Here is a 26,207-nt window from a genome sequence, read left to right as displayed (position 1 = left end):
TCTTCCCATATTCAAAGCACAAAGACTTGGAGACTCAAGGCTATGCTCATTCAATTGACAATAACTAAACGTATTATGGCACATGAAAATACTGGAATGATACCAAGCCATATGAAATGATGAATATGCAGAATATAGAGAAATATGAGAAGACTTCCTTCACCCCAGTCACTTTAGTTGATACAGAGAGAACACAATATTTCTTTCTACCAAAAAATTCTTTACCATACGTCTTCCAACTAAGACTTTTCCCTCTTTAGTTAACCCTAAAGGACCAACCCCCACAAGACAGTCAAGGAAAGAGGTATTGAAAAAGTGAAGGGCAAAAGGAGAGAGGAAGGAAGAGAAGGAAATGAGGAAAAGAGGGAGAGAGAAGAAGAAAAGAAGAAAGGAAAGAAAGAAGAAAGAAGGGAAGAAAGGAAGGAAGGAAGGAAGGAAGGAAGGAAGGAAGGAAGGAAGGAAGGAAGGAAGGAAGGAAGGAAGGAAGGAAGGATTTGTGGAAAGTTTACTATGTGCTAGCCACCGTGCTATGTATTTAACTCTTTTGTATTTATTTTTCTATATTTCTTTTGTATATATGTATACACACACACACACACACACCACACACACACACATATACACTTCTGTGTCCCTCCCATTAAAAGTAGCCTCCTTGGAGTAAGAATTGCTTTATTACTCTGTGTGTGTGTGTGTGTGTGTGTGTGTGTGTGTGTGTGTGTGTGGTTTTTTATATCCCCAGTGCCTAGAATGTAATAGATACTCAATAAATACTTACTGATTTATTGGTTTATCACAACTTATATTTCTATAGCATGTTAAGCTTTAAAAAAGCATCATCCTCACAATAATCCAGAAAAATAAGTGGTACAAGTTTCATCATTTTACAGATGCGGAAACTCAGAAAGAATTATGTAAATGATGAGTCCAGGATCACATAACCAGTAAATATTGAGAGTGAGAGCTTGAACCCAGTTCTTTTACTCAAAAAGACTAAAGTTCTCACCATACTTCTGTCTCAAAGAGTTAGAAAAAGAGATGTGTAAAAATATGCATCTTGTTTATATACTTGTGGTTGCTTTGTTTATAAATAGCATATCTTAATATCTAAATTGCATTGCCTCTTGTAACTTTTGTCATCTTCTAATAAATCACTTATTATACTCAGAATATTCTATTATAATTTCATATAATTGCTATAAGGAAGGAGTATGAAAAACAGGCTAGGGAGAAGCTATATCCCCAAGTGTGAAGCTGAGGGAGAGAGCCCCAAAACTCAGGTGCTAAACACAAAGCCAATGAAAAAAGAAGCTACAGCTGTCATGTCCCCACAAAGAGGCATATGTTCATGACCTAGGAGAACCCAGAGATGATAGAACCTGCTAAGGCCATAGGAGGAAGAGCTGGAAAGAATATATTCAAAATTAATATCTTCATTTATAGCCCAACAAAATCTCTTAGATCACGTGGAAACTTAGTCTGAACATGCTTTTCCAAGGCTTACTTTTGTGAAAACATCTTTAGCACCCGTTCCCTGATCTGCTTGGTCCTGATGCCATAGATAACTGGGTTGAGCATTGGTGGGACCACAACATACAAATTGGCCAGGAGAATGTGGATGTAACGGGGAACATTCCGGCCAAAGCGATGGGTCATGAAAGAGAAGAGGGCTGGGGTATAGAAAGCCAAGATGACACACACATGGGAGCCACAGGTACTCAAAGCTTTAAGACGGGCATCTAGGGAGGGGAGACAAAAGACAGCTTGCAGGATCTGGCCATAAGAGATAGCAATGGCTACAATGTCAAATACCAAGAGAGAAATGGCACCCAGACCATAGATAATGTTGATCCTTATGTCTGCACAAGCCAGACGGGCCAGGCCCATGTGCTCACAGTAGGTGTGGGGAATGACGTGGTGTCCACAGAAAGGCAGGCGCAGGATCAGGAATACAAAGGGAATCACTGAAAGGAAAGATCTCACCAGCACTCCAAGGCCAATTGCTACCACCACTCTCTTAGTGAGAATGATGCTATAGCGAAGTGGGTTACAGATAGCCACATAGCGGTCATAGGCCATGGCCAGGAGTACAGCTGATTCCATGCCAGTAAAGTTATGAATGAAGAACATCTGTGTCAGGCAGGCCCCAAAAATTATCTCCCTCAAGCTGAACCAGAAGATGCCCAGCATTTTAGGGATGGTGGCTGTTGACAGGCCTAGATCAATAGTGGCCAGCATGGCCAAGAAGTAGAACATGGGCTGATGGAGACTCCTCTCAGTTTGGATCACAAACAGTATGGTGATATTCCCCACCAGTGCAATCAGATACACTATGCAGAAAGGGAAGCCAATCCAGGTGTGCATAGATTCTAGGCCTGGGATGCCTAGTAGTAGGAAGGAGGAAGGATGAAACTGTGTGTCATTGGATGTGGACATCCTGCCTGTAGATGAGTATGCTCATAGCCATTGCAGGTACTTAACTGCTATGTGAGAACCCAGCAGAACACTGCTTTACTTGGTGGTCCTGCAGAGACACAAATAGATTAGAGCTTTTTTTTTTTTTTTTTTTGCATTTGCTAAATCAGTCTATGAGTCAAAGAGTTGTACTGGTCATCTGCCATGCACAGATCTACATGTTGAAAAAGACAGAAAAAGAAGCAGACTAAAAGGGAAATATATAATACCAGAAGGACTATCATTAATTGAAGCACTAAGACTAGATTAGCATCTAACACATTGTGAATACTTAATAAATGCTTGCTTCTTAGACTGGAGAATAGAGATAATTCAGAATAATGACAAATGTTTAAGAAAAAAAACAGTCCTAGATAATCTGATCATCTCCATCACGAGCTTTATCATCCCCTGAGTCAATTCAGTTTTATCCAATTCACATCTAAATGAAGTGCCTACTATAATATAAATAGGTAAATAAATAAACAGATAAACAAATACATACATGGATTAACGGAGGAATGGATGGATGAATTAATAAATGTAATATAGAACCATCTCCCAGGGAGCTTACTATCTAAATGTGAAAGAACTACATACACACATAATTATGAAAAATGACTGCAATATAAAAGTTTTTGAAAGGTCAATGTGAAGCACTGTAAAAATTCTTCATTTTCACATGGGGAAATTAAAGAAGGTTTGTGAAGGTTAAATATGGATTGGTTCTTGAAGGAAAGTACATGTAGAAATGGAAATTGATTTGGGGAGTTCATTTCAAGCTTCATTTCAAGACACCACATCATTCTCCACACCTACTGTGAGCACATGGGCCTGGCCTGCCACGTTTGTGCAATGGAATGAACAAAGGTAAGGAAAGAAAAAGACAAGATAAGAAAGAGGAATAGAGATTAATGCAATTTTCCTGTAATATAGAGTATGTTAAGTAGTATAAATTTGGAAAATTTAACTCTGCCTGGTTATTCTCTACACACTCATCCTCATTATTCTAATTATATTAGCCTCATCCTTTTCTTCCACAGCAGAGGCAATGAATAATGCCATTCAAATTCTCTTTTCTACACTATGCTGCAATGGAAAACTTAATTACTATCTCTACCCCTCAATATCGTCTTCTTAAAAAAAGGGTTAAAAACCTGTAGTTTGTGCTTCATAGAGATATCGAAGTAATATGCTGATAAATATTTTAACAACTGACTCTGAAAATGTATGAAGCACTTTTAAATATAATTTATATTATTATCATTTTCTCCATCACTTTCTTAATTCCATACAATCAAAAAATAATAAATTAAGTCTTTGTTTATAGCACTTATTGATTTTCTATGTTTAAATTCTCATACTGGGAAGTTAAACTGGCAAGAACTGGATGATGTATGACCCCGCAGTTGTGTGTTTCAAACTATATAATGTATGGATAAAGGAGGATAATAACAAGGAGATGTTTTTTTTTAAATCAAGTTGGTAATGGAATTATTTTAGAATGATCTAGGAAAAGACAGATCACTTTCTCAAAAGAAATTAATCTAATTAAAAGAAGCATGATGCTGACAACAAGAGGACCAATGATCCCTCTCTTCTTTTCCCTGACTATGTCATACATAACTAGGGAATTTTGTTGAATTCTGGGTGGTAGACTTTAGGAAGGATAGTGATAAACTGGAGCACATTCATGGCAATGACAGCGGGACAGAGAGAATTCTGGAGACCAAGACACATTAGAAGCAGATAAGGAATGTGTATATTTATTTTAGAGAAGAGAGGGCTCCAGGAAGACAGGTTAGTTTTTTGGATATTGCCAAGCAGAAGAAAGATTACATTTGTTTTTCTTGGATTAATCAAGTGGTCAATAATTCTTCAATAAGCCCTTCCTATCTGTCAGACACTGTGTTGAATGTTAAAGATACAAGCTAAAAAAATCAGGTAGAAATCCTTAACTCCCATGATCTCTTATTCTATTAAGATGATGCAACATAGTGACAGATGAGGCTTATTCAATTGAGAAGATTCTCATGAATGAGGTAGAATTGAGTTGAGTTTTGAAGGTCATGAGGAGGTAGAAGAGATGAAGCCAGAGGGTTCCATGCATGAGGCACAACCTTTAGAAAGGTACAGATATGAGGGGTAGATGTCATGTATAGTGCTTAGTAAATAGATCAATTTGTCTGGAATGTTGAGAATATGGGGAGAAGTAAGATGCAATCAGCCAGGCTTTAGCCAGATTGTGAAGTACTTAAATGTCAAACAGAAGATTTATACTTCATCTTAAAGGCAAGAAGGAATCACTGAAGCTACTTGAAAGGGTTGGCCTGATCAGGCCTGTGATTTAGAAATAACAAATTGACCAATAGTAGTGTGGCAGAAGATTTTTGCAATAGTCTAGATGAGATAAGATAAGAGCCTAGTCTAGGATAATTACAGTGTGCATACAGTGATGTTGAATGTGAAAGATATTCAGAAGGTAGAATTGACCAAAGTTAGCATGTAAGTATATATGGGTAGGGTGAGACAGAGAAGAATCTTAGAAATTTCCTAGTTTGCCACTATGGGTAAGTAGAAGAATGAGTATGCCATTGACAAAAATAGAAGAGTTAGAATGAGGAGTGGGCATAAGGGGAAAGATGATTGCTTTGGTTTGGGATATGTTGGTATGATAGGGTTATTGGACATTTAGATGAAAATTTCAAGCAGGCAATAGATGCTGGGTTGTAGCATGAGAAAAAAGATGAAAATCGGATAAATAGATTTGAGATTCAACTGCAGAGAGACGATAGTTGAATTTGTAGGAAATTATTACATCATTGAGACAGAATATGTAGAAAGGAGTAAAGTGACCAGTACAGAGACATGGGGTACAACTACAGGTAGAAAGTAGTGAATTTTGAACCTGAAAAGGAGTTGCAAAAATCATTTGGACCAGTACAAAGAGAACCAAGAAAGAACAGGGGTGAAGATGCGACTCCCAAGGAAAACCGTGGAAGAATTTAGCTCCATTTTGCCTAGATCTACCCCAGATCTGGTTCTAGTATACCATTTAATTTTTTTCACTCTACTGGGGACAAACAGTAGATGTCACTTCTCCTGTCTTGGATTTTTGCCAATATCAACTTGCTGCTGGTGTGTTGACCACAGTTGCTGGGAGTTGATACTCCTACATATGCCATTTCTTCTTCCTGTCTGGCAGCAAAAGTACATCCAATTGAGAGGCCATAGAGTATAACTGATGAATTTCAGTGAAGGAGATGCCTCAAGAATTTTCTTTCATTATAAGAACATGTTTTTCTTTATTTCACAGCAATTTATTTTTCCACTACAAGATTCATATTGTAGTTCTAGAATTTTGGGATGCAATGAACCAGTTCTTGATCTCCCTCTCATACATGACTAAAACATTATTCTCTGGTAACACTCTACAAGGTAAATCAACTCTCCCAAGGACAAAATGTATGCAAACTTCAGCAAGGGAGTCATACACAAATAATCACCAACCAATGAGAAATAATGAACTGAATATCAAGTGGTATGAGGCCAGGATTTCTGAAAATTTTGATTTGAGCTCATTCACTGTCAAGAACTAGAATTAACACTGAAACTATTCCAGAAGAGACAGTCAGAGAAATGTTGAACACTTTCTTGGTTCTTTACAGTTGGGACTGAGCCCAAAAGCACAAATGAGCTGGGTTTAAAATATGCTGAATTGAATACCTCAACAGTTGTCCATCTAGTCACTAGTGTATGGAAGCTCTTCCTGAGATTCTTCATCTAGACACTTCCTAGTGTACTCCATGACACTACCAGATTTGGGATCCACCAGTTCTCCTCTTTCTTTCATTTTTGTATTCTCCCAGGTCATTATTCACTGTAGTATCACCAGAAGCATCCTCATACATCTTTCTCGGTTGCTGGCAGTAAATATTCCTACGCACATATGCACGTATATGTATGCTGGTATGTATATGTATATAAAGACATGTATATATATACATACGTGCACACATGCATGCACATACCTATATATGCCAGCATAAGATTAGGCCTCTCATTATCTCTTTCATTATTTTATCTGTCCTTCATTATGCCTACCAATGAATTTAATCATAGAATCAAGCCTAGAAGGATAATCAAAGGTAACTTAATCTAATTCCACACCAGAGCAAAATCCTTTTATTACTATGTTGGTCCTCAAGCTTCAGCACGAAGACCTCCATTAATATAGAACTTAATGAAGCAGCTCATTTAATTTTTGAACTCTAATTGTTAAGTAATCAATTTAAATCATTTCCACTTCTGTATCTTTGCTCAGTGTCATTTCCCTATCTGACAATGCTTTCCCTTTTTCTTTAGCTACCCAGGAATTCCCATATTCCAAGTCCTAGATCAAGTCACACCACTCCATGAAGCATTTCCAGAGAACCCGAGTTCATAGTACTATCCTTGCCCTCAGAGAAATTATTGACTGTAATGAATGAAATTACATTGAACTTTCTGAAGAAAGATGTCTGAAGAAGCAAAGAAGAAGATGACACAGAAGAAGAAAAAGGAGTAGGAGGAGAAGGAAAGATAAAGGAAGGAAGGAAGGAAGGAAGGAAGGAAGGAAGGAAGGAAGGAAGGAAGGAAGGAAGGAAGGAAGGAAGGAAGGAAGGAAAAAAGGAAGGAAAAAAGGAAGGAAGAAGTATGGAGGAGGACAAAGAAGGATGAGGATGAAAAGCAAAAGAGAAAGAGGAAAAAAAGATTCTTTCTCTCACTTCCATAATTTTCCACAGGCTGTCTCTTGAAACAAGAATAAATTCTTTTTTTTTTCACCTCTTAGAATCTGTAGCTTCATTTAAAGCTTATCTTACTGCAAACTCCCATGGCAAAAACGTCTGATACATCTAACTCTTAGTGTCCTTATCTGAAAATATTTTATTTATTTATCTATTTAAATGTTGTGCAACTGTCCAACAGAAATGAAGGTCCCAGAAGACAAGAATTATTTGCTGATTGTCTTTGTACTTCCATGACCTTTCACAGACTCTTTTTTCTAGGTAAGCACTTAAGAAATGAATCTTAGGAGAATGAATGGGACACCTAGTCTGACTGCTGTTATACAAATTTGTTGTACAAGTGTATCATAAAAGTCCTTTTTGAATCTCAATTTTTCCATCTATTAAATGGACTTTATAATTCTTGAACTTCTTTAGTAACTTATAGGGTGGTCATGAAGACCAAATGAGATAATTATTGTGAAAGTGATTTGAAAACACTGAAAAGATAATCATTGTGCCCTTATAAAATAACCTGCATGAGAAAGAAACTGGGAAGAGGAGAAGCAACAAAAGAAATACATATATGCTATGGAAAAAATAAAGTGAAAAACTAAAATTGGGAAGCTTAGGCATGCAGAAACAGGAGCATAAATATTTGGAGGAGACAGACTAGTTTATGTTGAAACAAAGAGTGATGCGTCAGACAAAGTTGAGTGAATAAACATAGAAGAAGGGAGTATTCTTATATAAGGATAGTATGGAGTGCTCTTGCTGTCTACCTATAAATTCCAGGAAAGTATCTTTCTAGTTATCTGAACAGAATGTTTGCTTCCTTCTCTGGGTACCTCAAAACTTTTTGTTTACCCTCGCATATTCACTCCATTATTTATTTTTATAAATACAACACACCCTAAGTAGATTGTAGGACCCTTGAGGATAGTACCTTCTTACATTTTCTATTTTTCATTCACACAAGCTAGCACAGTGCCTTATACATTTTAGGTATTTAATAAATCTTTAGAGAGTTGGATTGAACTGAATTCTATGATTTTTTTTAAAGGAACAGAATTTTGAGCATATAGACAACATTGTGTGTTCATTTCACATAAAGCAGGGACCAAGAAAATAGATCTAGGCACAGAATCAATACAGCTAAAATAAATGATAGGCTTCTGAGAACACTGAAGGTTATACTCCGGGCACCAGAGTGTAAGGGAATATCACTGTAGGTCTTCTAACACTGTGGAATAAAAGAAGCAGTAGATGCTTACTTTATGCTGGAAATCTCTTTTGTATTGAAGACATGAATAATAAATTTTTATTCTATGACTCTTTACATTGGACAAGTCTGTGTATGTCATTTCAAACTGAGAAAACTAAGACTTTTCAAGTGAAATCCTTCCTGTCCTTGGCTAACTTGTTCCTTTAGCTCTGCTCAACTTTTAATTGTCTGGTCCCTCTCTGAGCATCGAGAAATTTCTGGGGACCCAAAGCCATGGACAGAAGCTAGAGACCGACTTACCAATCTTGGTAGTAGAGGTGTTCCCGTGTCTATCTCTGCTATAGGCTGCACCCCAGCCTATGTGGTCTCAACAAAGGAGACTTTATTCTAAAGGCATATCCTTCTGTGGGTAACTTCCTCCAGAGGCTTCTCCAAAACTGACATTTCTGAAGAGGGACCTTGGCCCTGAGGTCCAGAGCAAACATTAATCCCTTGATTACTGAAGCAGATTTTCAGCCACTAGGGAATGATTAGACAGGTTTAGGTGTAGGGGATTCCAAGTTGCCTATGGGAGAGGTGGCTATTGACACTGTAGTTGAACCTGAATAAGCTAGGCTACAGAAAATAAGACCATATTAAATAGGCATCCAAATTCATCATCAAAAGTTTGATGGTGTGGGAAACAGTGGGCAGGAAACAGGAGCATAGTTTAGGTAGACAGAGGTTGGACAATCAGAAGGGGGGGAGTAGCTTCCGTTCTTTGTCAGTGGATTAATACAAATGGGTAGAATGACTCCAAAACTCAATGGATGTATTTATTGTCCAAGGTTTCTGTGATTCACATACCATAATTAATTAAGATCTAAACCTCAGTTTAATTAATATATTTCTTGTTCCATATAAAGACACTTTCATGACTCCGCTTTCTAAATTTAACGAAGTCTCCTTCCCTCTCCAGTTGCAAACCTCTGTGTTCCTGTTCCTCAGCTTCTTCCTATATCTTTGTCCCATCACCAGGCCCAGTTTCTTGCTTACCTCAAGATTCCACAGGGTTTCCTAAGATTTATTCAACCTTATCCTTTAACTTCCAGTTTAATTTCTGTAACCTAATCTCCACTCTCTCTCTCCCAATCAGGTGTTCACCAAGAACATAACCTTAAAACTTAAATAAAGATTTCTAATTCTGGCATGTTCTTGGAAGAAGTACTTCTCTTAGAGAGCAGAAGTGAAGGGAAGACTATGCCAGGGACTGGCATCCCACCCTCTAGAGGGATCTCCTCCATTCCCACGATGGATGGAGTCAGGTGGAGTCTGGAACAACTTAATATTTGTTTGTGAACACGACTTACATATCAAAAAATTCTTGCAAAACTGGAAATGTTCTGAAAAGGGACAATATTTTACTGAACCTGATGAGGGAGGCAGAGACAGGAAGCAAAAAAAGGTGTGTGTGTGTGTGTGTGTGTGTGTGTGTGTGTGTGTGTGTGTGTGTGTAAAAATTGGCCAGGGTGTTTTACTCATGAAGCCTAAGCGACTATTAGCCAGAAATTTAGGAATTATTCTCCTCTTCATTCAACATGCATTTATTAAGCACTGTAGTGTGGTTTAGGACACAGTGGTAGGTTCCAAAAGAGAATAAAAAAGACAAATGAATAACATAACCTTGTCCTCATGGGCCTGCACTTTATGAAGGGAATACAAAAAAAAAGTGTGAAGATAAATGTATTATTCTGTGATACATGATAAAGCATTAAATAACTACAAAACAGAGATTTGTCAGGCCTAAAAGGGAAAGAGCTATGAATAAAAACAACTCTGAGAGTAGCATGAAGGATAGAATGTAGGGAAAAGATAGAAGTGGAAAGCAGAATCTTCTACCTGTACCATATCTACTTTCTAGATGTGAGTCCCAGGATGAACACCATTTTCCAACTTTCTAGGTTTTCATGAAGCTAGTCCTTCCTCATTTTCCTTCCAGATATCTCTTTTCTTTCTTCAACTCTCAGCTCAGATCTCACGATTCAGAGTGATTCTTTCCCTCTGTTCACTATCTCCAATTTAGCTTGTATATGGCTTGCTTGTATATATTAATTTGCAAATGGCCTTCCCTATTAAGCTATGAGTTCTTAAGAGCAGGAATGTCTTCTGCCTTTTCTTTATATGCACAGTGCTTATCACAGTGTCTGGAATATAGCTGACACTGAAATGTTGTTTATTGACTATCCAACAACCAGGTCGGGGGTGGGGGTGACAACGAGGACCTTCATTAGGCCTGTGTCATGCGGAAACTGGAAGGAGAGGATGGACTTAAGAAATGTTGAAAAGAAAAGAAAGTAAAAATCAAAGGAGAGCAAAGACTCAAAAATTATCTGAGAGTTGTTAAAAAAAAATGGAATACTGGGCAGAAACTGCTGCCAAAGTCAGAAATCAGGAAAAATAATATTAGGAGAAAAAGTAACAGACTTTGGTTTCCTTTGGTGCTCTGAAGTGAGGACATTTGAGGGCCAAGTCTGACTTCTCATTATTCAGAAGCAACATACATCCTTCCAAGGTGAGCCAATTAGACGTGGGATATGAAAACACGGGTTACAGAAAAAATCAGCCAGCAAGTTCCCAAACAATTTAGTATATGATGAATCCAAAAATGGGTGGATTCTCAAGAGGGAAGATGAAATTGCTTTTTGAAAGTCATATCCTGTCACCATGACTAGGCTGAGCCTATTTCCATTGCCTAGGGACTCCAGAGTCCTAAGAGGGGGCAAACAAATGGGCTGAGGTTGTTGATCCAATGGATCACTTTTGAAAAAAGAAATTCTTAGCAATTCCTCCTGGATTTGCTTGGTCATGACTCCATAGATGACAGGATTGAGAGCAGGTGGGATTACCACACAGAGACTGGTCAGAAGGATGTGGATATATTGGGACACTTTCCTTCCAAAGCAATGGGGTCATAAAGGCAGGTGTATAACAGGCTAGTATGACACAGACATGGGACCCACAGGTGCTGAGAGTCTTGAGGCAGGCATCCTAAAAGGGAAGACAGCTAGGAGGATTTGCATGTAAGAGAAAGCAATAGCTAAGATGTCCAAAAAGAGGGTACAAATAGTGCCCAATCCATAAATAATATTAACTTTCATGCTGGCACAAGCCAGTTGAGCAAGGCCCATGTGCTCACAGTAGGTTTGGGGAATGATGTGGTTCCCACAGAATGGTAACCAAAGGATCAAGAACACAAAGGGAATCATGGTGAGGAAAGTATAACCCCAAGGCCCATCATGATGATCACCCTGTTGGTAAGGACAGAGCTATAATGAAGGGGGTTACAGAGAGCCACATATCAGTCATAGGACATGGAAACTAGCACAATGATTCCAAGCCAGTAAAGTTGTGAATGAAGAACATCTGACTGAGTCAGGCCCCAAAGCTAATTTCTCTCAACTTAAACCAGAAGATACGCAGCATCTTGGGAGTGCTGGCTGCGGACAAGCCCAGGTCAATACTGGATAACATGGCCAGGAAGTAGAACATGGGTTGCTGGAGTGTCTTGCTGTGTTAATAACAAAGAGGATAGTCATGTTCCCCACAAATGCAATGAAATACACAATGCAGAATGGAAAGACAGTCCAGATGTAGAAAGCTTCTAGTACTAGGATACCCAGCAGCAGGAAGGAGAAAGGAGAGAACTGTGTGTTATTGGTGGAATGCATCCTTTGCATAATTGCTAATGGCCACAGTCACTGTGGAATGATTCTCATTTAATTTATTGGGCATTGATTCATCCCTTTGTCTCTCTGTTATCCTAGAGATAAACAAAGAACATGTAAGCTTCTTTCATTCATCAAACATGCAAGTTTTAGAATAATATGATCTTAGAACAAGATGAGAACTCAGAGGCTTATCCAATTTGTACCTCAAAATGTAGATCCCTGGAAATAACATTTATATCAAGTGATATTAAGCTCTATTAGAAGTTCTCTAGAAATGGGGAATTTAAAGTCTATTCTCTTTTTGTAGAGCTTGATACATTAGGCCATCTTCCTTTATATAGATTTAAATTGTCACTTTCTGTAACTTTCTTGCACTGAACCTATTTCTATGTTTTAGGGTCAATTGACAGCCACTCAAAATCTGAAAATACCTGTGTCCTATTCAGGACTTCTCCAGGCTAATCACCCTGAATTCCCTCATCCTTTTTATGTACCACATTGATTTGAATTCTCTTATTGTCCTTTTCTGAATATTCTCTATGTTTTTAATTTCTCTTTTCCAAATGCAGCCTCCCAAATTAAACACCATTCTTCAGATACTACCTGACAACAGCAAAGTTTAACCATTCAATTCTTTTCTGCATACATTTCTTAAACACTGAATATACGAGGCACTATATGCTTGGTGCTAGACATGCAATGTAAATAATAATAATAGTAATAATAATAATAATAAGCAAACACATAAAATAATGCCTGCTCTGATTATTGTGGAGAATACAATAGCCTCACGTATAAGTAAATACAAAATTCTTAGAAAAAGAGCTTCAGAAAAGCCTTTCCATATAACCTGGTGAATTAGATAAGGCTTGAAAAGGGGTCTGGATTCTGAGAGAGATCAGGATTTAATGCATTCAAATCATTTGGGTCAGCTTTTACAAGGACAGTGAGATGGAAAAACCAACTGTTGAATCTGTGGAATAGTAAATAGGCCAATTTTACTCAGAGAGTTCATGAAGGGCGAGAATGTGAAAAAGTATAGGACCATAGACTAGAACCAAAGAAAGGAAGGAAGGAAAGAAAGAAAGAAAGAAAGAAAGAAAGAAAGAAAGAAAGAAAGAAAAAGAAAGAAAGTTATTAATTCAGAAATGATGGCTATACAAATTTTATTCCATTGAATTAATGGAATACTATATTATAACACAAGAAATGATAAATGAAGAGTCAGAGAAACATGAAATCATCCCTACAAATTGATGCATCATGAAGTAAGTAGAACCATAAGAATAATATAAATGGTAACTATGATAACTAGAGCAGCTAAGTTGCATAATGGATAGAATGGTAGAATTGGAGTCAGGAAAACACATCTTTCTGTGTTCAAATATGGCCTCAGATACTTGCTAGATGTGTGACCTTAAGCATGTCACTTAACCTTGTTTGCCTCAGTTTCCTCAACTATAAAAATGATCTGGAGAAGAAAATGGCAAACAACTTAAGTATCTTTGCCAAGAAGTCTCTAAATAGGGTGACCAAGGGTTGAACATAACTGAAAAGTAATTGAACTGAATGATAATATTTAAAACACACACACACACACACACACACACACACACACACACACACACTAAAAGACAGATGATAATGGACAAATAGAATGACCAGTCTCAGCCCCAGATATCAGATAATTAAACACTGTTCCCCTCCCCAACTTTTTTCCAAAAGAAGAGCAGGAGACTATGGCTATTTAATGCTGTGTTCTCTGCCATATGGTTACTGTGTTGTTCATTTGTTTTAAATTGTGTTTCTTTGTTGCATGTTAGAGATTAGTGGGGGCACATATATTGGGGCATAGCTGAACTATTACAACAATAATAATGTTTATATATATTTTAACATTTGTGAAGTATTTTTAAAAGCCTGCTACCTAATTTGATCCTAAAAAAGCATTGTGAAGAAGGTATTCTTATGCTTCCCACTTTATTAAGGAGAAATGTGCTGCTGATTGGGAGGCTGACTGCTAAGCCCCCATATACCTACTGTAGTAAACCAATGAAGTTTATAACATATCGAATAATGATCAAGAAATCCAGTGATAAAATGTGATAAAATGTAGTGAGCAGCTTCTTCCATATTTGAACTAAAAACAAAACAAAACAAAACAAACAAAAAAAAGGCCGTAAGAATCCAGAAACAATAGGTGATCTCCCAGCCTGCCTAGCAAAGCTGGGACAGGCACCTGCTAGTGCAAATCGAGATAAGACCTGTAGTCTGTAAATCTCTGTACAAGAGGCAGCAAAAACAGAGACCTCCCCTAAGAAACTGACCTAAGATAGAGAAGTTGGAAACCCAAAGGAGCAGCAGTGGGGAGCCATGAGCAACCAGAAACTAAGGCTCTCCTCCAGTGCTCAGACCTGCACAGCTTGAGCCCAGGAAGAGGAGAGAGAAATTGGAAAAGAGAATTAGCATTTATGTAGCACCTACTATGCTATGTTCTACTGTGCCAGGTACCATGTTAAGCATTTTTAGAAATATTTTCTAATTTAATCAGGACAACAAACATAAGAAGAAGGTGTTATAAATCTACCCATTTTAAAATTAAGAAAACTGATACAGAGGTGAAAGAAGCCATATGTATATTCAGGTCTTCCTAACTCCCGGCTCAGAGTTCTATCCACAGCTACCCTAGTATTCTGTCCTGAGGTGCATCTTCTTGGACTTGCTATCTATTCAGAAACCTCTAGCTTCTTCTCTAAAGGAAGGTTATCTCAGTTTCAACTGCTCTTTGGTTGGTGCCCATGGCTTCATGGTCTAATACACTGTTGATAAGGTCCCTGACCTGTTTTTCCTGCTTTAAATAACATAACAGTCCTTTGTTTCTTCTCATATGGGTAACTAGGTGGCAAAGTGAATACAGTTCTAGGTCTGGAGGCAAGGAGACATGATTTCAAATCTAACCCCAGACCCTTATTAGCTGTGTGATCCTGGGCAAGTCAACCTTTATTTGCTTCATTTTCTTCGACTGTAAAATTGTGGTAACAGCACTTATCCCATAGGTTTGTTATGAGAATCATACAAGATTTTGCTGGTAAAGCACTTAACACAGAGCTGGCATATAGTAGGCACTATATAAATGTCTATCTTTGCTCCTCAATTTATTCTTTAGTCATGTACTCCACACATATTTTCCTGGAGAATATCCCAGAAGCTGACTTAGGACTTCTAGCTTTTCAATGTTACTTAGAAGTAAAGTACTAATGTAATGGAATACTATACTGCTATAAGAAATGGTGAGCAAGGGGCAGTTAGGTGGCACAGTGGATAGAGCACCGGTCCTGGAGTCGGGAGGACCTGAGTTCAAATCCAGCCTCAGACACATAACGATCACTAGCTGTGTGACCCTGGGCAAGTCACTTAACCCCAATTGTCCTCACCAAAAAAAAAAAATAGAAATGATGAGCTGGTGGACTTCAGAAAAACCTGGAAAGACTTGTATGGACTGATGCTTAGTGATGTGAGGAGAACCAGGAGAATGTTGTATACAGTAATGGCCACGTCGTGCAATGACTAACATTGATAGACTTAGCCCTTTTCAGCAGTGCAAGGATCTAAGACATTTCCAAAAGTCTCATGATGGAAAATTCTATCCACATCCAAAGAAGGAACTAAGGAGTTTGAATGCAGATTCAAGCATACTATTTGCTCTTTTTTTTCCCTTCTGTTTTGTTTTGTTTCCCCTTTCTGATGGTTCCTCATATTGGCTCTAATTCTTCCTTAGAACATCACTAATGTGAAAATATGTTTCATATGAATGTATATGTACAGCCTATATCAGATTGTGAGTTGACTTGGGGAGGGAGGTGGGGAGGTAGAGGGAGAAAAATTTAAAACTTAAAATCCTGTGGAAGTGATTGTTGAGAAATCAAAATAAATAAATTTAAAAAGTAAAGTGCTAAAGGAAAGGATAGCAAGGACTGAACATTATTCATCCATATGGAAATTTGTGGTAATGGAGAAAGGAAGAGAAATATTAGATGCTGTTAGGATCTAAATGGTTAAATATCAAAAAGAATCAGAGATACCAAAGTGGTCTACAAAATTTTACATATTAGGACAATTGTTTATTTGGGTTTTTATAGTTGAGCTAAAAGATAACATATGAAAGAATACAATGGGAAGGAATCAGAGAAGGAATGAAAAGAATTTAGAAATCAGAGTGAAACTGGGTCATGGGCCAATAGCTTTGACATTTGAGGTGCTCATCAACAGTAACTGAGAGAAGGTAAAATAAAGCTTTTTCAAAAACTACTCACAGTTGAGTGTAAAGAGGGACCTATTCTGAATTCATTATTTTATTTAAAAGGCTGCCAACATCTTCCCTGCCTGGAGCCTTAGACCACATGTCAAGGTCAACAATATGGACAGTTAGCTCAAAAGAGTCAGTCTTACAGAATTAGAGTTAATTACCATGTTGTCCAAGTGTCCAGGCCGATGTGGTAATTAGCTCCTTATAAAACTGGACCAAAGCAGGACTTCAAAAAGGAATGTCAGAAAAAGAGTGGGGTTATTATTCTTTTGTTATGGTGCCAATTTTAAATAGATTTTATTCTCCAGGACAAGAATTACATTTCCACTTGTTTGCAGTACCGAAAAGTGCAATGTTGTTCACTTCCCTCCCTCTGCACACATTCAAGTATTCAGAATGCCCAGATGTATACAGTAGCTTAAATTTTACTTTTAAACTACTACTTCTTGGCTGTGAATTTGAGTCCTTCACTTTTTTGAAAGCAGTGTGGAATGCTCTTTCTTCTGGTGTGTTTAGTTGATCTCTTCAATGGTGAGACCAGAAGAAGCACCTCCTGAAGGGGTTGCTCTACCCCCTGGGCAACCATGAGGCATGCCTCCTCGCATGCCCCGTATGCTCTGCTACAGCTTATTCATGATGAGGTTGCAGACCTTCTCCAATTCTTTCTACTGATGCTCAAATTTGTCCTTCTCAGAAGTCTGGTTCTTATCCAGCCAGGTGATTACTTCATTACATTTGTCAAGGATCTTCTATTTGTCTTCATCACCAATTTTGCTTGCAGTTTTTCATCCTCTATGGTAGCCTTCATGTTGAAAGCATAAGATTCATGAGAATTCTTGAAAGACACCTTGAGTCTCTGCTTCTCATCCTCAGCCTCATTTTTCTCAGCCTTCTGGACTGTAGACTCAATGTCTTCTTTGCTCAGATGACCTTTACCATTGATGATCATTTAAATATTTTATCATATAATATCATTTAAAATCATTTAAATAACATACTAGCAAGGCGACTGTAGCAATATATCATAAGGATCATTCACTATGACCATGTGGGATTTATACCAGGAATGCAGGGCTGACTCCATATTAAGAAAAGTACCAGCATAATTAACCATATAAATAACAAAAAACAACAGAAATTATATGATTATTTCAATAGATGTAGAAAAAGGTTTTGAAAAAATACAGCAACCATTTATATTAAAAACAACAACAACATTGGAAGAATTATGAATGATACTTAGTAATTAGTAATTAGTAAATATATTTAAACCATCAGCATGACTTTAATGGGGATAAGCTAGAAGCCTTCCCAATAAGATCAAGGGTTAAGCAAGGATGGCCATTATCACCACTATTATTCAATATTTGTACTAAGAACATTAGCTATAGAAAGAAAAGAAGGGAAAAAATGAAGGAATTAGAACAGGCAAAGAGGAAACAAAACTATCATACTTTACAGATGATATTATGCTATACTTAGAGAATCCTAGGGGATCAAGTAAAAAGTAGTTAAATATTTTTAAAAAATACCTTTAGCAATTTTGCAGGATGTGAAATAAATCCACATAAATCATCAGCATTTCTATATATTACCAGCAAAGATCAGCAGCAAGAGATAGAAAGAAAACTTCCATTTGAAATAAATATACACAATACAAAATACTTGGGAGTCTACTTGCTAAGACAAAGCCAGAAATTATATAAATAGAATTGCAAAATACTTTTCACACAAATAAAGTTATACCTAAACAAATGAGAAAAAATATGAATTGCTTATTGGTAGGCTAAGCCAATATAATGAAAATTACAATTCTACCTAAATAAATGTACTTATTCAGTGCCATATCAATTAAACTACCAAAAACATTTTATAGAACTAGAAAAAAATATAATAACATTGTTCATCTGGAAGAATAAGCATGGGGAAAATGTGGTGTTCACAGAAGGGCAACAAGAGGATCAACAGGACAAAGGGAATTCAAAAGGCCAAAGGTTTCAGGAGGATGACTAGAACAATGGTGAAAGCGACATTGTTGGTAAGGACCAAAGTGTAGCAGAGAAGATTGTAGAGAGCCACATAGTGACCATAAGCCATAGATCTAAGACCAGTTGTTTTATGGCAGTAGGGGAAGAACATCTGCATAAGGCAACCTCCAAGGCTAATCTCTATTAGAGTGAACTAGAAGATGCCTGGGATCTTAGGGATGGTGGATGTGTATAAATCTAGGTCAATAGAAGACAGAATGACCAGAAAATAGAGCATGAGTTGTTCAAGACTTTGGACAATCTTGATCACAAACAAAATGGTGGTATTTCCCAATATAATATAGATAATCTGAATTTGGGGTTTTTCAAGTCAATAGTCCAACTTCAGGGATCCATTTTTAGTTATGTGTGACACCACCACAACTCTAAATGATTCCTTTAGTTCTTTTCATCCCATCAAGATTTATGACAAAAATCCCCTTATGGCTACATATTGTCTCTAATTCTTAGACTTAATTGACAGCAATATAGATATGGACACAGTGATCCTATGATGACATAGACAGAGTTTGAAGGGCCCTAAAAAGTCATTTAGTCCAAATCATTCATTTTACAGGCAAAGAACATGGGGGCTGGAGCTACTAAGTGACTTACATAAGGTCCTGAGATTTGAACCCAGGTCCTCCAGCTCTAAATGTAATGTTCTTCTCACTGTATCATCACCTCCAGTTACTCTTGATAAACCAGGTCCATTACTTCCTAGGTCTTCTGAAAAGGACTTGCACACCAAAGATGCAATCAGCCAGCCATGGAGTCAGAGGAAGAAAGGGAGCATCTATAGCTATGATTCATAACAGGAACTCTGTTCTCGTTCTCTCTCTCTCTCTCCTCTCTCTCTCCTCTCTCTCTCTCTCTCTCTCTCTGGCTCTGTCTCTCTGTTTACACACACATATATGTACATATGTATGTGTGTGTATCAGTACCGTGACTTCTACCACCATTTTCTCATGGTGAGACCTAGTCATGAGCTCAGGTAAAACCTTATCAATAGTACTAGCCCAGATTAGATTAAAAAGCTTCCCCATTCCAATATGTCTATTTATCCATGTGTCATAGTGAAAAGGACTAGGATTCCTTGTTGTAGAAAATTCCATCCCTCTAGAAACATCAACACCACAAAGTCAACCATGGTGCTTATTGATGGAGAAGTTATGCTGAAGGTCACTTCTAGTGGTGTATAGGTCAATAAAATGTTATTATGCCTGAACAAGTTATGATATATGATTGTGATGAAATACAACTATATTATAAGAAATGCTGAGCTTGATGATCTTAGAAAACGTGAAAAGACTTGCTCAAAATAACGAAGAGCAAAATGAGCAGAAATGAGTATGTTGTATATAGTAACAACAATATGTTTAAGTACATGTGACGGAAGACACTATCTGCATCCAGAGAAAGAACTAATAAATAGATGTATGTATAGAATAAATTTACACACACACACATTTGTGTCTAATGGTAGCCATCTTTAGGGTGGGGTTGGGAAAGGGAAGAAAAATACATGATAACTTTATTATAAATTTAAAAGGAATAGCAAGTTATGAATAATAGAATTATACTTTCATGTATGATAATCTTTTTTTTATTATACTATGTTATACAAATGCTTGTTTTATTCTACAAATTTAAAAAAAAAAAGCCTGCTGTGGGTAGGGACAACCTGCCTGAGAACAATTTTCAAACTCAATAACAAACTTTGTTGATGGTAAACCTAGACTGTTCCACATATTTACATGGGCCATTGGTCAATTCATTCTGCTTGGAGACCAATCTTTCTAGCCATAAACAGATATAAAGAAAGAAATCATGAATCTGGTAGCGATCCATGGACATTTGGTACTCTTCTAATAAAATGTAAGCTCTCTGAGGCCATGATAACTTGGGAAGCAAGAGGTGAGATAGCTGTGAAATCTAGTCTAGGCTAGTACTATTGATCTAAGAGGTAAGCACCTGAATTTGAAATCAGGTCCATTGCCAGAGAATGGTGCTGAGAGGAGAAGTACTGGCTATTTATAACATTTGTCATCAGCAATGTTCCTATGCTAACTCACTAAGGCATCAATAGGAAATGGCATCAATAAGGAATATAAAATTCTATCTTTCAATCAACCTGGTTTTTATTTGAATTCCAGGGCCTATGGTCTTTTACAGAGAAAAGCATTAAACATCATTACTGAATTACACAATCTTGTTCCCTAGATGATAGCAGCAACAGCAGCAGCACCACCAGTGGTAGTAGTAGTAGTAGCAGTAGCAGTAGTAGTGAATTTCAAAGTAGTAGTAGTAGTCATAGTCACAAATGTAGTCATAGTCATAGTTGCAGTGGTGGTGGTGGTTGTAGCAGTTGCAGTAGTAGTAATAATTAGACTTTCTATAATGTTTTAAGTCTTACAAACTGATTTACAAGTATTATATCATTTGACATTCACAAGAACTTTGGGAAGTAGGTGTTTTATCCGCATTTTACATATTTTACAGAGAAAACTGAGACACAGAGAGGTTAAGTCAATTTTTCTAGGGTCAAATAGTTAACTGTCCATTATTTAGTATGCGCAAAATGCTCATGTGCTGATTCTCCAAACATAAGTTACGGTCCATGGAAATAGCCTCTAATTGACACTAAACTTACTGGTACTATTTTAGATGTGCTCTGAGCCTGATTGGTGTTGGGGTGTAGTTCAATGTATCTCACCTTTTTACTCATTCTCACCCATATTCCCCCTTAGAGATACATAGATGGATTTAGTTCTTATACCAGTGTATGTATATGTGTGTATGTACATATGTATATGTGTATATGTATGCACATTATATATAATTCCTGACTACTCATGCTTACTATAAAGAGAATCTTACACTGAGGTATTTCCTATTGATGCCTCAGTGAATCATCATATGACATTGCTGATGATACATGTTATAAAAGGCTGTGCTTATGCTCTCAGCATTATTCTTTGGTGATAGACCAGAGAGCAAATTTAGGTGCTGCCTTATGAATTAATAGCACTAGACTAGATTTGATTTCACAACTGTCTCATCTCCTGTTTCCCAATTTAGGGCAAGTTTTGTTAGGATACAAGTCATGAATTCAGAACAAAGAGACCTGTGAACAGCCTCACACACTGGTGTGGAAAACCAAGGCAAATTCATTGACTGACATAACCAGAGGACAGCTTCCAAGCAATATCCCATTCAATTTAAAAAACAAATCCACTCATCACTGAGGCTAGAACTCACTCTCTACCAACTCCATTGGAGCAAAGAGTAATGAGACACTAAATTGACCAAATGACTGACACTCCTTTCCTGGAGTAAAAGATCTTTAAATACCCTGGCAGAAATGCTGGTGCAAGTAGTAGCATCAAATGTTAACCACTTCCTCAGTGGCAAGAGCTAAAGAAATAACTTTCCCTTCAATTTGTTCAATACAATTATGATTTCATTGCCCTGTTTTTTCAAAAAGTACTTAGAAATATTGATTTGGTTTAACTTCTCCCTTTAAGCCCAAAGAGTTAGGTCTTCAGAAATACAGGGTCCATTGTTTATTTTGGGGAGAATGTCTTCAATACTCGCTCTCTAATCTGTTTGGTCCTAACCCCATAGATAACAGGGTTGAGGGCAGGTGGAACAACTACATACAGATTGGCCAAAAGAATGTGAATATAGCGGGGGACATTGTGACCGAAACGATGGGTCATGAAAGAGAAAAATGCTGGTGTATAGAAGGCCAACATGACACAGACGTGAGAACCACAGGTACTGAGGGCCTTGAGTCGGGCATCCCTAGAAGGAAGGTGGAAAACAGCCCTGAGGATTTGGACATAGGAGACCACAATAGCCACAATGTCAAAGACAAGTATTGAAATAGCACCTAGCCCATAGATAATGTTGATTTTGATGCTGGCACAGGCCAGGCGGGCAATGCCCATGTGTTCACAGTATGTATGAGCTATGATGTGGTGTCCACAGAAGGGCAATCGCAGAATCAATAGGACAAATGGGATAGCCACAGATACTGGTCTCAAGGCTATGGCCATTGCAATGACGGATACCACTTTATTGGTGAGCACCAGTGTATAGCGTAGAGGATTGCAAATTGCCACATAACGGTCATAGGCCATGGCCAGGAGTACAGCTGACTCCATGCCAGTAAATAGGTGGATGAAGAACATCTGAGAGACACAGCCAAGGAAGCTAATCTTTGTCAGGTTGCACCAGAAGATACTCAGCATCTTGGGAATGGTGGATGTGGATAGGCCCAGGTCAATAGAGGAGAGAATTGCCAGGAAATAGAACATGGGGTGGTGGAGACTCTGATCACTCTGAATTATAATCAGAATGATGATATTCCCCAAAAGGGCAATCAAATAAACAAGGAAAAAGGGAAAGCCGATCCAGACATGTACATCTTCTAATCCTGGGATTCCAAGCAGGAGGAATGAGATGGGGTGGAACTGTGTATTATTCAGATTAGACATCCTTCTTGGGACCACATGTGACTCCAAACATCAAAGATTCAAAGTCATTTCATGACGGGCTCCACTCCAGTATATTGTACTTCTCTGATGGACGGGGGATACGTAACATTATCATATCATATTTTACCTTCTCTAAAAAATTCATTTTCTTTCAAGCAATTAATCATCCTCAAGAATGGAAAATAAAATAGAAGCAGTGTAGTGCACCATTCACTTTGCAGTGAGTGTTAATCATTGCTTGATGTTTACTGTTAATTCCATGGCTGGCTTTATGTAATGTGATACGAAGGATCTTAATGAAAATATGTCTGTGTCCCATACACCCCCCAAGGACTGGAAGCATTCATTCTCAATTTGAATGTCATAGAATTATACATTTCCTTGCTTATCTTCTATAGTGGCAAAACAGTTGCCAGACCTCTAAAAATCAGTGCTGGTATATGTTCTTGAGCTTCTATAAGACGAACATCTTCTGTACTTCTATCTTTTCTGGCAAGTTATCAAAATCCTCCTCAATAAATATTCTTCCTCTTTCCTGCCTCCTAAATGTAGATGTTCTTCCAACATTGTGTCCTTACCACCCATCTCTTTGTTCTCTGCCCTCTTTCCTTTGATGAACTCATCCAGTCCTACTGTCCAAACTGTACTTACCATGTGGAAGACTGCCAAATCTTTGTTTTTCTATCTCTGACTTCTTTCCTGAGTTCAAAGGTCACATTCAAGAAATTAATCATCTGCAAGCATTATTTAAGCATCTATTATGTGCCAGGCATTGTGCTAAGTGACAAGGATACAAGGACAAAGAATGAAACTATTCCTAAAGCCAAGGAAATTATTTTCAAATGGCAGAGACAAATGCATTTATAAAACTATAGAGGACAAATAAAAAGAGAATACATACAAATACATAATCATGAAAATAACTAGCATGATTATAGTGCTTTATGGTTCATAAAGCATTTTACACATATTAGATCACTTTATTTTTAGTGTAAACTTCAGAGATAGGTGTTATTATCCCCATTTTACAGATGAGGAAACTGAGACTGATAGAGACTAATTAACTTTCCCAGAGTCATGCATTTAGTAAGTGTCTGAAGCCATATTTGAACTTGAATCTTCTTTCTTTCATGAGGAGGTAGTACAGGGAGTGCTTTCCCAGCATGTGTCTGGAGTCATAGAGAAAGTTGGATTGGAATTTGTATTTGAATTAGATCTCCCAGACACTAGCTCTATTGTTCTTCCCCAGAGATACCTAACTGCCAGTGAAATTCAAAGTAATTAAATATAAGATAGTTTGGGAGGGAAGTATACAAAAGTTAGTACTTGAGCTGCATTTTAAAGGAAGAGGGGGACTCTGTGGGCAGGTGATAGAGATGGAATATTCCAGGTATTTGGCCTGGTCAACATTAAGGTACTGACAAGGGAGGCATAACGTTTTGTGTGTGTCAGAGGCTATTTTGTCTGAATCAAAGGATGTAGAAGTTGGAGTAATGTTCACTGATGTAGGAAAGACAGTTTGGAACTTATGGATATTAGATGTCAAATAGAAGAGTTTATGTTTTATCTTGGAAGAAATAGGAAACCTTTGAAGTTGACTGAGGAGGGTATTGACAAGATCAGACCATAAAAAAATGATTTTTGCAGCACCATTAATATGGGTGGACTACAGTGGTGAGAGAGAATTGAGCCTCTCTGTCTTTTTCTGTCTCTCTTTTGCTCTCGCTCTCACTCTCATTCTTGCTCTATATCTATAAGTCATTTGCAAAATGATGGCCCTACCTAGACGTATTAGCCCTTCAATCTTGATATGAGATAATCCAAAATTCACATATTAGAAAGTGAATTATTGTTTTTTTCTTCCCTCATCTATAGCAAATTACTTACCAAATTATGTCATTTTATCATTCATTTATAAAAGTGCCTGATATTTTTATAGTTCTATATGATTAACAACAGCATTTTCAAGCACCTTTTAATTATCCCTTTGGACGTTCAAAAAACTGGGCATAAAATTCTGCACCCACACTATCTCTCTTATTTTCTCATTCTTCTGTTCCGACTGCCAAAACCCTAGATTTCCCAGTCATTTCCTGTCACCTATAACATTGCAATAAAGTATTTAATGCTTCTGCTACTCCTTCAAGCCTATAAGGACTGCCCTATAAATCATTCTAAGCCTCTCAATATCTTCTTTGCTGAATTCAAAATCATTCATGGTTCTTCAGTGATTAATGAAATTAATCCCTTGGTTTTATGGAACCAGAGAGGCCTTAAATGTCATTATTATTTCTCAAGTGTATGTGGAGTACCTACTATGTGACACATGGCAGTATTAATCTTTATGTTTTAAGGAAAATAAAGTTCTTACTACCAAATTCCTTGAAAATTGTCAGGTTCAACATCAGAAACCACTATGGCTTTATTAATGGAAATGACACAAAAGAAGACTCATTGTCATCTGCTTTGTCACTGTACCCAAAGGACCACTGGACCTTTCCATCTGAGCTGAAACCTACCCTGTAGGTCATCTGCCCTTAAGAGAATGTCTGATCCTTGAGACCAGGAACTATCTTACTTTTCTGTAAGCATGTCTAGCATTTAGAACAGTGTTGTGCAGAAGAGTTTAATAGATGTGCTTTATCAATTTTTTTCACTTATTCATTTGTGATTATTTGTATTACCTAGATTTTTTTAGATGAGGAAGCCAAAGCCCAGATAGAAGAGATTTTCCTACCATCAGCCAGTGGCAAAGTCATGACAGAGTGCTTAGCCTCCTGATAATCAGCCTAAACCTGTCTTGTATTCTCTCTGTGGGTTACAAAGGATATGGAACAGAATACAGTAAGTGGGATGGGAAAAAAAAAAACAAAACTTAAATCCCCTTTGAAATCCCTACTTCAGGATTTTATATCTAATATGTGTTCAGTAAATAAGATGACTGCAAAATGATTGACAGCCTGGTTGATTGTGCAAACTTCAACAAGGTTGTGCAAAACCATCCATGGCAGAACAGGAATCAGAACTACCTTCACCTGCTCCTCTACTTTGTGAGCTATTACTGCTCTATCTTCTCTCTTTCTGCTCCCTAATTTTCCTCTACTTTATCTTCCCTCTCACCTACCCCTTCTCACTGATCATTTACCCTACTCCTCCTTTCCTCCCTTTCTTCCCTCCTCCATTTTTCATTGTCTTCCTATTCATAGAATCACAGAATCTG

The 26,207-nt window shown here is 37.5% G+C and overlaps 2 protein-coding genes and 1 pseudogene across 2 annotated transcripts; all 3 read right to left on the bottom strand.

The window, feature by feature from the left end:
- Positions 1-1,500: 1,500 nt before the first annotated feature.
- Positions 1,501-2,436, bottom strand: LOC110195170 (olfactory receptor 52E2-like). The gene has a single exon (XM_020967800.1). It carries the CDS (start codon positions 2,434-2,436, stop codon positions 1,501-1,503), a length of 936 nt encoding a protein of 311 aa, XP_020823459.1.
- Positions 2,437-10,970: 8,534 nt separating this feature from the next.
- On the bottom strand, positions 10,971-12,152 carry LOC110195103 (olfactory receptor 52E4-like; annotated as a pseudogene).
- A 9,899-nt stretch (positions 12,153-22,051) lies between these two features.
- On the bottom strand, positions 22,052-22,987 carry LOC110195192 (olfactory receptor 52E1-like). The gene has a single exon (XM_020967820.2). The coding sequence runs from the start codon at positions 22,985-22,987 to the stop codon at positions 22,052-22,054; it is 936 nt and encodes a 311-aa protein (XP_020823479.1).
- Positions 22,988-26,207: the final 3,220 nt, after the last annotated feature.

Source organism: Phascolarctos cinereus, unplaced genomic scaffold, assembly GCF_003287225.1.
Source record: "Phascolarctos cinereus isolate Bilbo 61053 unplaced genomic scaffold, phaCin_HiC Scaffold_726;HRSCAF=1367, whole genome shotgun sequence".
Classification (NCBI taxonomy): domain Eukaryota; kingdom Metazoa; phylum Chordata; class Mammalia; order Diprotodontia; family Phascolarctidae; genus Phascolarctos; species Phascolarctos cinereus.
This window is presented reverse-complemented; position numbering and strand designations above follow the sequence as displayed.